The sequence below is a fragment of the Xyrauchen texanus genome, chromosome 37 (genome assembly GCF_025860055.1).
Source record: "Xyrauchen texanus isolate HMW12.3.18 chromosome 37, RBS_HiC_50CHRs, whole genome shotgun sequence".
NCBI lineage: Eukaryota > Metazoa > Chordata > Actinopteri > Cypriniformes > Catostomidae > Xyrauchen > Xyrauchen texanus.
Genome location: NC_068312.1, coordinates 22524104 through 22537160, shown reverse-complemented (window position 1 = coordinate 22537160; position 13057 = coordinate 22524104). Strand labels below are relative to the sequence as shown.

Genomic DNA, 13057 nt, shown 5'->3' with positions numbered 1-13057 from the left:
ATTTAAATTAGCAGAATCAAGATTAAAATCCATTTTACTCTAAATAACTCTATTCTAAATTAAGAAACTCTGTTTTGTTTATGTGAAGATGATCTAAAAGCCTTGGCCCTTTTATGTGATACCAAGGAATTCTGTCTACTAAGTTTAAAAACGCATACACAACATAGGCTTATGAATGATCAAGAGAGGATTGTAGACCTCATAAGTTAAATAAAAGGAATAGTTCACTCAAAAATCTAAATTCTGTCATAATTCACTCACGCTGATGTTCCAAACACATATGACTTTGCTTCTGTGGAACACAAAAGAAGATGTTAGGCAGAATGTTCATGCTGCTCTTTTCTATATAATGACAGTGAATGGGGACGGACACAGTCGAGCTCTGAATAGGAGAAAAAAAGCATCATAAAAGTACCTTAAAAACAGTCCATAAAACTTGTGCAGTATATTTTAAGTAATCTCTTATAACGACATAGGCTACAATAACTTAGTGTAAAGAAAGATTTTAAGCAAATAACTACTAATATTTCAGTATATTCCTCACATAAATCTGCATGGCTTCTGAAGACTTGGAATATGGTTCATGAGTCTGTATGGAGTACTTTTATGGTACTTTTTTTTTTTTATTCTTTGAAACATCTTTATTTAGATGAGATAAAAAATAAATAGGTTAAGGGTATTAAAACTGAATTTGGGTGATTAGGTTTGGGATTAAGTTCACACATCAGTAAAACAAATTAAGAAATAGGATATTTAAAAAAACGGAAGATCCCAGAGTAGCCATATAATCTGCAGATCCAGGACATTGTGGCAACGCATGATCTCACTCATTAGCATACATGAGGAACACACTTGGCACATGCTGGTGCCTCACGCTCACACAAACATTCACATTCTAATCTGAAAGAATGTTCAGTATGATGATGAGGGTGTGAGGGTGGAAGAGCAGATGATTGAATAAGAGTGGGACGACCCACAACTGAAGGGAGAGTAGGTGAAGATTAATACAGAGTAATGTGACAGTTCTATAATGGGTGATTGTTGGACAACACAGAAGCCTGCTGACCAGAGACACCAATGTATAAATTCCTCTAACAATGCATATGCTTCCTTCAGACCTATGTTTTTAGAATAAATAGGCTATTGCACAGCGATGGATCTCACTCCTCTTTAGACATAAATTGTGACCCCTGCCCTTTCACTATATGTAGACACAGAAACGAACACACAGATGCGCATGCTCAGATTAACACCAACACACGCATCAGATGCATCATGCAAGCCCACAGGGTAACTATCAATTTGTTTGCAATTGCATCCTAACTTTCTTAATGACGTCTCAGACATGTTACATTGAGAGCATCCCTTATTGTGGAGACAACTACGACGAGCTCTCAAATACCAGCAGCACGCATCATATCCGTACACACTGGAGCACAGAGGCCTCTAGTGGTCACTCGTAATAACTACAGTAATACCAGTCTAGTATTAAAAACTCTGAATATAAATAGTAGTTCATTTGATTAATGTTTTGTATACGTATTCATTTTTTATGTATTTAGTATTTTAGCACATATTCACACGTAAATAAACATGCTTGGAATAAAACACACTGTGACTTTAGACTTGTTCGTTTTTTAAGTAAAGTTCTTTTAAAGAAAGCATTCAGTAAAATTAATATTTGTAATTATTTTTATTTTTTTAATTATTATAATAAAAAAAATTATACAGTTTTAATGATAAAACTGTAGGTTTTAGTTTGTAGATATAATTATGCTTTGTTTATGTATTCATCTATTGTCTACTACTCTCTGATGTGTACGACAGGGTTAATTGTCATCTGCCAATGAATGGCGAAAATACACAAGCAAACCGTTGTCGATGTCTAATTTTATGAATGTGCACAGAAAAGATTTTCCATTGTGCAGATGTATATATACAGGTGCATGAAATCTCGCACATGCGCATTCTCATTAGTGCAGTCTGCAGCGAAAGCTCGTGAGGCCATCGAGCCGCGCGCACCGACAGTTCTGCGCGTGCCCACCAGACTCAGTCCGCGAGGCGTCACAACAAAGCTGCTAAGAATTACACAGGTAAATCAAATTTAATACAACACCAAATGGCATAACTAATAAAAAATATTAGGCATGTAAAAGGTTTCCGAACCGTTTATGACCGAAATATTGTTTATTTTGTCTAAGATTTAATGCTGAGACCAACGTTTTGTGTGCATGTTTCTAATATATGTACGTAATTACGCCTTAACAATCACAGCAATGTATAGATGAACTAGCTACCGTTACTCAGCACATGAATGTCGATGAACTTTAACGTAAAGTGTATCTCTCTGACAGTGACCTTCTCGATTGCGCCCAGCGGCAGTGCCAAACGGTGCTTGTCAAATTTAAAGAGGCTGTCAGACGTCCGCAACATGTGCGGCCTGAGTACACAATATGATGACATGAGCACTTCTGTTTAAACGCTAATACTAGTTCAAGAAATTTTCTGGTACCATATATTTTTGTTGTACGTTGTGAATTGCGTTGTTCTTTGTGCACATACATTAATCTGAATAGGCCAGTATGAAATTAAAAACATCCACTGCATATTAAATCGATACACCGCATACAAAGAGAATGCGGCATTACGTTATTTCTTCAGTATTGCTGACATTGACTCCTAGCACAGATCAGTCAGTTTGTCTGGTGATGGTTCCATGGTGTCAACAATTTCCCTGTTTATTGCATTAGGACGCCCTGTGACCTAGTGACGTGTCTGTAAAATTAGATTATTTCATACTAGGTTATCTGACCCCACCCACACCTCTATAGTCTTACAGGTTAGGAGTACTTTTGTACAAAATATTAACCTCAAGTCGTTTTTCCACATATAGATTTTGTAACACAGCTAGAACAACAATTGTATCATTCACTATGTAATGTAAATTTGTATCTTTTGCATTAGTCATTTATTGGCCTTTTAATTTGCAGAATGGGATGAATAATGTTTTAGCTCTTAGCCCTGTCTGAGCTGTTGGGTTGTCTCTGTTGATGTATCTGGTTTCTTTGTTATTTTGATCTATGTATATTCTTAAAATGTCAAATCTGTAGATGCTTTTAAATAGCATTTTATTAACTATATCAACTGCCAATTTTTGCTACATTTGGATAACATTTGTTAGTGCAATCATAAGTATTGTTATCATTAATATTATTAGAAAGGTCAATATTAAAACATATACATGGCCTTTTTTTATTTTGTTTGTTTACACATTTTCAGACATGCTGATCATTTCCTTTAGAGTATACAGTATCTGGTTGTCATGGGGTAGTTTAGGATGGTTAAAAATAATGCTATTATAATGCTTTAAACAGCAGCTGCTATCTGTCACACTCACAAACAAACATTAACATATCTGCATTTGATACACATATTTATTACATTTAAAAATTGAATGTTGTGTCACAGGCATGTTTATATATTTCAGCTGTGGAAGAGGAGGGACCTAGGCTGTCATCAGAATATTTTCTCCAGCAACCTGCAGTTCAACATAACACTTCTAACGAATCAGCAATATCAAGCATCTTGGAGCAAGTGGGGGAATAGATAGAAGAAGGGATAGAGGGTGGAACAAATGAGAAGATGGATTGCAAAGTTAAACAGAACATCCTATTGTTGCAAAACGCCAGTCACCCTGTACCCATATTGTCTCAAAATCTAACTAATCAAAGTCAAGTCTGTGAGAATAAGAATCCTGAAATGATAAAACAAGATTACAGGACTGGTTTGCCTTTAAATGACACTAATGTTGACCATGACAATAACCCTGATGGTAATCTCCAAAGTTTTAGTGAATTGCCCTGTCCTCGCTGCGAGAGACGGTTTACAAGTAGACAAGGCCTGGAACGTCACATACAAACACATGCTTTATCTACCAGCCACACAAAGCAATTTAAATGCAGTCACTGCAGAAGGACCTTCAGTACACAATTTAGTCAGCGTCGGCATGAGAGAAGACATGATAACAGAAACAGAAAGCCAGGTTATCGCACAGAAGCCTGTACTGTCAGTCAGAATGTGCCAGGCAGAGGTAAACCTCAGAATGCTGTGAGCTTGGGTAAAGGAGACAAGGCATTACAAAACCCAGACCCAATCAAGCACTTTAATGCAGCTGACAGTGAACAAAAGGATGGCTCTGATAAAATCAGTTATGTCAAAGCCTTACACATCTGCAAGTACTGCAAAAAAGCATTCAGAACACGTACAAGTCTAAAGAGACATCAGCGCAATATCCATGAGCACCAACTCCTTCCTAGAGGCGTTTGTAAGAAGGCCACAGTCATACGAGCATCTGAAGGACAGCAGCTTGTTGAGATGGCACAGGACTCTCAGACTGTTATCCCACAGTGTATGGAGGACATCGATCAGGAAAGGGAGTTCATGGTTGACATCTCTAATAACATTTCAGAGAACCTCAGCTTCTACATAGATGGGAAAATTGTCTCAACAAGTGCTGTAAGCAACTGTGAGTTGATTGAGATGAACTCTGGGGGCTCTGCTGTAATTGGGCTGAATGCTGTTATCATCAGTCCAGCTCAAATTACACAAGCTCTTAAATTAGAAACCAATTCTTGCAATTTGACCCCTGACCTGTCTGAGCAATTCTCCACCAGACGAAGGACTTCTACCCCACCTTTACTTCCACAAATAAAAACACAATTGGAATCTGAATCCATCTTAACCACCTCTTCATCTTCCCTTTCTTCTTTGCCGCTGTCCCCTACTTCAGGAACTGGACTGGTCACCGCTCATCTGCCCCAGTCTATTGAGACAGTTACCTTCCAGGGGGAAAAAATTGTCTATCTGTCTCCCAAACTCAAGCAGATCCTGCACAATCAGGATGGCAGTAAATCAGCATTTGCATTCATTGCTGATGGCCAAAAACTTGGCTCTCCTTTGTCTTTGAATGCATTACCTGCAACAACCACAAGGTTTAAGAGGAGAACAACGTCTCCTCTCAGCTCTCTGCAGCAAAGCCCCGATCTAAGTGTTGAAACTGTACTGCGTGATGATGATTCCATAAAAGCTAAGGTGTTTGATTTGGAGAGCCACGGTACATCTCCTGAGTTGAGCCTCTCAGGCAATGATGAAATTGAACCGTTGAATCCACCCACCTCTGATTTAGCTCAGATGAAGCAACAGATTTTGCCATTAGACTGCTCTGTATCGAGGACTGGTGGAAACTCTTGTAACCAACAACCATTAGACCTCTCTAACTCTGTGGGTAAGCATGACAGCAGTGACGGTTTAGAAGAGTCGATTTTGGACTTAAGTATTAGCGGAAAGAACTTGGACTGTGACTCAGCAGGAGGATACCTCACTCAGCCTTCTGTTAAGAAGAGTAAACCCAACTCCAGTATGCTTCAGAAGGTTCTTATGAATGAGTGTGGTGGTGTAGATATTCCTTCTGATGAAGTTCCAATGGATGCAGGCATCTTCAGCGCTCCTGAAATAACAAACCTTGCAGTTGTGTCACTGTCTGATTCAGGCCCACAAAACCCTGAAAATCTTTTGTTTGAGATTTCTGTTCCTCCTGCCTTACACCATCCAATGCCTCCTGTACTTGCTCCTTTCAATGTCCATCCTGCTGCCCTAATCCCTTCATCTCAAGATTCAACTTCTTCAACTGAATCTTATGTATCCTATTTATCCACTACCACTGTGGAACCCAGTCAGGAAATTCAAACTCTCCAATCCACTCTCCTGCTATCGGACAATGTGCCAGCCCCTAGCACTGTAGAAGACTACATTGATAATCCTATATATCCCTTACAGGGTGATTTGAAACTGACAATCCCTGACAGGATGACCTCTGCTACTGAAGGTATGGCCCACACCCTCATACCCACAGCCCCTTTATTGAGTTTACAAAGCTCTCATTGGGTCACAGATCCCACTGTATGTGAACTAGCCCAAAGAACATTGGTTGTAGACTCTGTATTAGCCTCTGATGAGCAGATATTTTCTCCCTCTCTGCCTGTTAATCAGCCAAACATCACATCCTTGAACTTTCCACCAAACACAGTTGTTATTGAATACACAGTTGCACTGCAATCTACTGAAAATATTCTCCCAGCTCTCCAAGCTAATTCTGTTCATTGTCTCTCTGACAAAGCGTCTTTAGATACAACACTACAACAAGAACCTCATGTCCCAGCTCAACCACAGACCGTCAGCCCTGACACCACACCAACGCCTGAAATCTTCACACAGTCATCACCTACAGAGCAGTCATCAGGCTGTACAGATGTTATGCCGACACTCACTGCTTCCACCAATGCTTTGAAAGCAGAGAGCAATGAAGGGGGACAGGACAACTTGGTCTGCCTTGCGAGTGCTAATGTCCAGACCTATGATAACTCTAAACATGACAACAAATTTGAAGATGAATCATCTCCCCTGCACTCCTTTTGCAAGAATTTCATGTGCAATGTTTGTGACCAGCCCTTTCAATCCATGAAAAGTCTCAGTCAACATGTAGGTGAACACTCCAAAGAGTGGCCCTATAAATGTGAATTCTGTGTGCAGTTGTTTGAGAGTGACACGGGTTTGCTGGAACACCGTTCCAGTTATCATGGCATTGGTAAAATCTATGTATGCAAAACATGTTCTAAAGAATTTGCTTTCCTCTGCAACTTAGAGCAGCATCAGCAAGATCTCCATTCCGGTCAAGAATGCTCACACACAGAAGTGGTGCATGGCAAATTAAGACCTGAAAATCATAACAGTCCCAAAACTGATCTGATCCAACCAGACATTCCCATCACAGAATTTAAGAAAGAATCTGACAACACAACCTCAAAAGCAGAGGAGGATGACTCAGAAAACACTACTGAAGAACTATATACAACAATAAAAATCATGGCATCTGAAGGGGTCAAACCAAAAGGCCCAGATGTACGTTTAGGCATTAACCAACATTACCCTAGTTTTAAACCACCTCCTTTCCCATACCACAACCGGACGGCAACTGGAACAACAGCGGCATCAGCCACCAACTTTACCACCCCCAATATCCCTCAAACCTTCAGCACAGCTATTCGTTGCACCAAGTGTGGTAAGAGCTTTGACAACATGCCCGACCTGTACAAGCACATCCTAGCCTGTGCTAATGCTAGCGACAAAAAGCGCTACACTCCTAAAAAGAACCCTATACCACTTAAGCAGTTTGCTAAAGCGCAAAATGGAGTATTATCACCAGCAACTATTGTTAATAGTAGGCAGAATCTCTCTCAAAAGCCTGGACACCTGAAAAAACTGAACTTTCATGAATCAACAGTTAAGATAAAAATGAGTACCCTGAATAAGAAGAAATCTCAGCTGGTACAAAAGGGCAGATCTGCTGGGATGAGAAAGGCCTTTGCGCAGGATAACCTGGGGATTTATGCATGTCCTCACTGTAGCAGGGAGTTTACATACAATGCCAGCTTAAAGAAGCATGTAGCTTTTAGCTGCCCTATGAGGCCTGCCAGTAGGAAATCCATGAACAGAAAACTTGACATTGTTTTAGCCCAGGAGAACAACGAGAGCCTTCACAGACAAATAACAAATATTAATGCAACATTGCAAGGCTCAAACCATGGGCCAAAAACAAAGAGTCAGATCAACAAGCCAAACACAGCAGCTGATACAACTCAGGATATTAGGCTTAAAAGATCTACCATTTTGTCAGCATCTGTGGTCCAGTCTAGTAAAAAAGGCAAGCCTATTTTAAAAAGTAGCTTTATGCCACAGCTGGCCTCAAAGCAGATAGTCCTCTCCTCTGTTGCTCAGGTTAACTCTCTGAGGTTGAGAGAAAGAGAAGGAGGGCCCATTACTCGCAGTGTCCAGCAGGCCAGCACCACAATAACACCCCTTAAACAGCCAGACAGTCACAACATCATCATGCGTCCTGTCCTGCTTCAAGTCAAGAAATGAACAGATAATAAATATCAATGACATCTGTTTTCCTAAATTCCTCATCAGTGCATCATTTATCTGTAATTATAATTCATACATAGTCAAGTGACTGCAGATATTAGATTGCTTGTAGCAAAAACACTCTTGGTTTTTTGGACACCATACTTTTTAAGTAAAATATTGACAGGCTGAAATAAGAATGCCATTAATTTTTGTGATCTTTTTTATTTTATTTTTCATAATTACTGGCTCAAATACAGCTGGCTATAGCATCTATCATTTCAAAGCATTATGACATACCATTGAGATACCATACTGTGTTATTTTAATAGCTATGAGAGTTGGGGTATCATGCAATTTACACTGTATATCATATTAATTTGTGTGAAATGAATTGCAATACAATGATAGATTACTGCTAATTATTTATTAATGTAATTATTCAGTGCTAAATCTAAGACTGAGATGTCATATTTAATGAGGTTAATTTGAGCTGTTATTATTGTGATGTAGCTGGCTTCCATTTTTGTAGATTGTGTTAGCAAGTGTTTAATTGTTGTATATGTGCAGTTTGGACTCTTCATGCATGCCAGAGATTTAATGTATGAGTGATAGCGTGGGTGTTAATGTATCAAACTCAGCACTACAGCAGAAATGCAGCAGGAGTTAAGAGAAGGATTAGAATATATTGTATAATTGAAAACAACTATGCTCAAGTGGTAGAAGACTTTTATATTGTGGTTACAAAGAACATTTCTGCATATATGTTCAGTGTCCAAAGTTTCTCTCCATGTCTCTCTCCCTGTGCCATCCTCCTAAATGTAGAAATATTTGGTTCATGTTCAAATGAGTCATCATATCATTTCATGAGTCTGATTTATTTTTAAAGAAAGTTGATAGACATGTTTAGTACTGGGCATATATTTATTTGTGAAATGAAATGACAGAAACCATGAGCCACCAATTTTAATTTGTTTAGTGCTTAAGACAATTGTTTGCACAAATTAGTGTCCTGTTGAGCTCTGCTGATGGTAAACATGGTATCAGACTAAAGCCTTAAAATGCAGAAATGCCTTGTTTGGACAAATGTAATTATGGTTATATTTTGTCACCACAAGACATGTTCTATGATTACATTCAGAATCAGGGGTTAGAACTGGTAATACAATGTGTATTAAGGTTTATTAAGGCTTAAGGAATAATATAAACACAGTGAAATGTTTACAATATGATTGTTATCTAAAAGAAAATGTTACCAAAGTTATTTTTCATATTAGCAAAAAATGATAATGTTATGAGAAATGCTAATTTAAGAACTTGTACTCTGGAGAGAAGTCTGGACACTATTATTAAACGTCACACTCATAGAGCTTCTACCATGATGAGTTAGTTATACTTGTCTGATATGCTGATTTATAACAGCTATATTGCAGTTTCAATATACCTTTATAAATGTTATGTAATACTTGTTACATTTTTGAACAGATAAAGAGTTAATCTTTAAATGATTATAGGCTTACTGTCAAATCTTTTTTCTTAAATTTTGAGATTACCAAAACTAACACAATGTTCACATATTTATTTGTATGATTATCGCCTGCCAAAGAGGTTGCTTTAGGGGCATTCATATTCTAGACATGGATAAGCTTGGTTTACAGGTTTCCTTAAAGGGGCTTTAGAAGGGCCTTCTTTAATGCGAAATGTGTATGGCCTTGTAAATGGTACAGTAAGAGTTTTCTCATGAACAATTGAATAAATCATTTTAAAGTTCAGTGAAACAGTTTGTAGTTTTCTGTAATTGCATTGTTGCATGACAGTACATGCCAAATCAGCTAAACTACATAAAATGTATCATAAATATTTACAAACATTTGTCTGAAAGTAAAGATCCAAGTAAGTATTAATATTGAACCCAAATAATCATGAATTCCAAGAGTCAAGGATGTCAGTGGCACATTCAGATGGTTGTAGAGCACCACACACAAGCCCACAAACTGAACATGTACAAAACATGCAAACTGAATATTGTGACCATTTTACTTAAAATGGCCTGATGTGGAGAATGGTGTCATGCTGAAATGCAAAATGGTGGGTAAAGCAGAACTGTGACCTCAGAAACCTCTCTGTTACCAATTCAGTCCGCTATCAGAATTTCAGATTTTTAAGGTCAAGGCTAGAGACCACCCTGCATGAGATAAATGCAACAGGCACTAGTTTAATTTTCTAACATAAGTGTTTGTGTCATATTCACAGATGGCAGGCCATATGGAGCACCGGTTCTTTTCCCGGTGAGCAGGTTGAATTATAGGACAGCTATTGAAACATAAAGGGGTCATGGTTGAGGTTCCATTATAATATTAGTAAAGTTTTTTTCCCCATAACAAAACTGTCATTTCTTTAATGACTATTATATTTTATAAAACAAACATTTTCCACCCTCATTCTGACCCTGTCAGAAATGCTCAGTTTCAATCTGCTTCTCCTTTAAGACTTGACAGTAAACTTGCACTGTTATGATTGGCGCTCTATTCTTGACTGACCTGCTCCATCCTTGCCATCTCACTGCTTACCACTACTGGTCGGGCTACAGAAATGACAAGGTAAAGTAGGCTTTGATGTTTTGTTCTTGTTTGATGTGGTGGTCAGATTCAAATGTCTTCCACAGTGTGACATCACAATGTGGAGGAAGTAGAGAACGAGTCATTTTTGCAGCTTTGTTTCAACAAATGCTCTTTTCGCAGTGAGGAAGATAAGAGTTCTGAAACTTACAGTATGTTTTTATAGTACAATGACCTCTTATATGTCAAAAGATCAAGGAAAAGTTTATACCTCATGTCATGACCCCTTTAAAGATTCAAAGATTTTAAAGGGACAAAATGTCTGACATCGTCAGGCCAGCCTATTTAATATTCATTGTAATTATGTAAGGATATTAATGTAGGGAACAACTGGTCTAAAGGACCCATTTAGTTAGGCTCATTTGATTTGATTTTCTTCCAAAACACTAAATAACAACAAAGACTAGCACTTTCCCAAACATCTGTTTGTCACTATGCATTGCAAAATGTTGCAAATTTATATTGAAAATCCCTTAAATGATCATATTTATTTCGGGACAAAATACTTTTCTTTTACATTTTTAATTTTGTTTTAAGGTGATTAAATAAAAAGCTTTTGAATAACTGGCCAATATGTGAAAGGAAATTAAAACACATAAACACATTAAAATGCCCCATTTAATTTGTCAAAAATGTGTCATAATGAAGATTCTTTTTTTTAGAATAATCAAGATGTTATGAAATGCCAAATTTTGTGAAACTAACAGAAAATGTTGCACCCTTTTCTGAAGTGGTTATTTTGAATAAGCATCTTGCTTTTTTACTCTTAATTATTCATATTAGTTGACAAAATTTGCACTAAATATTTTGCCCCTATATCTACATGATATGAAACCCTCAAGTGTAAAAGGCCCATTTCATTAAATCAAAACAGCCTTCAGTTATTATTTTCACACAAATTATGTTGCTGCATCAATATTCAATAAAAAGAAATAGAGGCTAGGAAATGTTTCATCTAAATGCTACAGACCCATGGACTGTGTTTATTAAAAGAGGGAACCAAGTAATTAACTACAATGAAAACATTAATTGTCATTCTTGACCATTCATTGTCATTATATTTTATAAACTTTATAAAGCTTTATTTCATTTAATTCAATCTCAATCTATGCTGCCTATGGCCCTTTAGTCGCATTCTACAGTAAATCGTGTGTTGTTTTACTAATAATATCCACTGGGTGGCGGCATTGACTAACACAAATACATTTTCACCACATCAACGCGTCTCACCAGAACAATGGAGTCTAGTGATTTTCATTGTATAAAAATAATGGTGTTGCATTTTTCTGAAATTTCATTAGACCATAACATAAAATAATTCGTTAAAATGAGAAACTCTCTCGTTTACCCGCATTAATCAGGTTGTGTCATCTTGCCAACATTGTATTACTATTGACGTGTAAACATAAATAACGACCAGGGTCACGCCATGGAGGTACCGCCCCGTAAACATTTCGGAGAAGCTGATTGGCAGAAAAATTTGGCGCTGGGGGTTGATGGACGTGTTGAGTCGAAATTGGCGCGAGGCCCAAGAGTCCTTCAGGCTGAAATAAGACTGCTGCATCGTCTTTAATGTCCAGCGTCATGTTATTTCTATGAACTTTACAGAACAAATTTCACGATACATTTCTATAATTTCATGTGGCATTACAAATGGGTTAAATTGCTTTTATTTAAAGGCATCCTCTGTTTACTAGCCGGTTAAGTAATATATATATCCATTCAAACGTATGATTGTTTTATAAAGGCATAACTAAAAGAGAAGTGAACACCAAACTGCCTGTTAGATGTTCAAAAACCACATCTAATGCCTCCCTCTGTTTCTATGGGTGTAAACAAAGCCAAAGTGGGTCATTTGCCTTGGCATGAAACTGCATCCCTGACGCGTCATGTGAAAGTACAGATGCAATTTATTTCTCCCGTCGAAAGAACAAAATAATTAATCAGAGACCAGACAAAACTATCAAACACTTCATTGAGGCATTTGGTTTATTGACTTGAACATCTAGACTGCCTAGATATCCATATCGGACATCTGCGTGTCCAAGAACACAATCTTTAGCGTTTTGTTGTTATGTGTTTTCCACGACACTATGAAAACGGCAGCTAAGCTAAACAAAAGAGCGTCAAGATGCGCCCGCAGACGTACTCATTCCCCCGCCTCCACTGTGTGCGTATACATATGCACAGTCTCATCTCAAGGTGTGATGGGATATTTTTCGCCAAGCCATTTTCTCCCGTTTCAACACGTAGCATGAGGGAGACAGAGGCGTTGGTATCCAAACCAAACCTCTCCACGCCCGGTCTAAACCGGTTTGGGGGCAATGCGCGCTCTCGGACACTCCCTCCCATCTCTGCTTTGCTGCCACGCGCTCACACACACAAATCCTAACAGAGCGCGAGAATGCGCGAACGCGCGCATACGTCACCCTCTGCCTTGTTCCCCTGTATCTCCCATTGGCCAACGCAGACCTCTAGAG

At 38.2% G+C, this 13057-nt stretch overlaps 1 protein-coding gene across 2 annotated transcripts; it reads left to right on the top strand.

Moving 5' to 3' along the window:
• Positions 1-2025: 2025 nt before the first annotated feature.
• Positions 2026-9703, top strand: LOC127631331 (PR domain zinc finger protein 2-like). 2 transcript variants are annotated; one of them, XM_052109429.1, is made up of 3 exons: positions 2026-2093; positions 3488-5884; positions 6176-9703. In XM_052109429.1, exons 2-3 carry the CDS (start codon positions 3643-3645, stop codon positions 7975-7977), a joined length of 4044 nt encoding a protein of 1347 aa, XP_051965389.1. In that variant the 5' UTR covers positions 2026-2093; positions 3488-3642; the 3' UTR covers positions 7978-9703. The 2 variants fall into 2 exon arrangements, with proteins under 2 accessions (XP_051965389.1, XP_051965388.1); XM_052109428.1 differs by having other exon boundaries at positions 3488-9703.
• The last annotated feature ends 3354 nt before the right edge of the window (positions 9704-13057 follow it).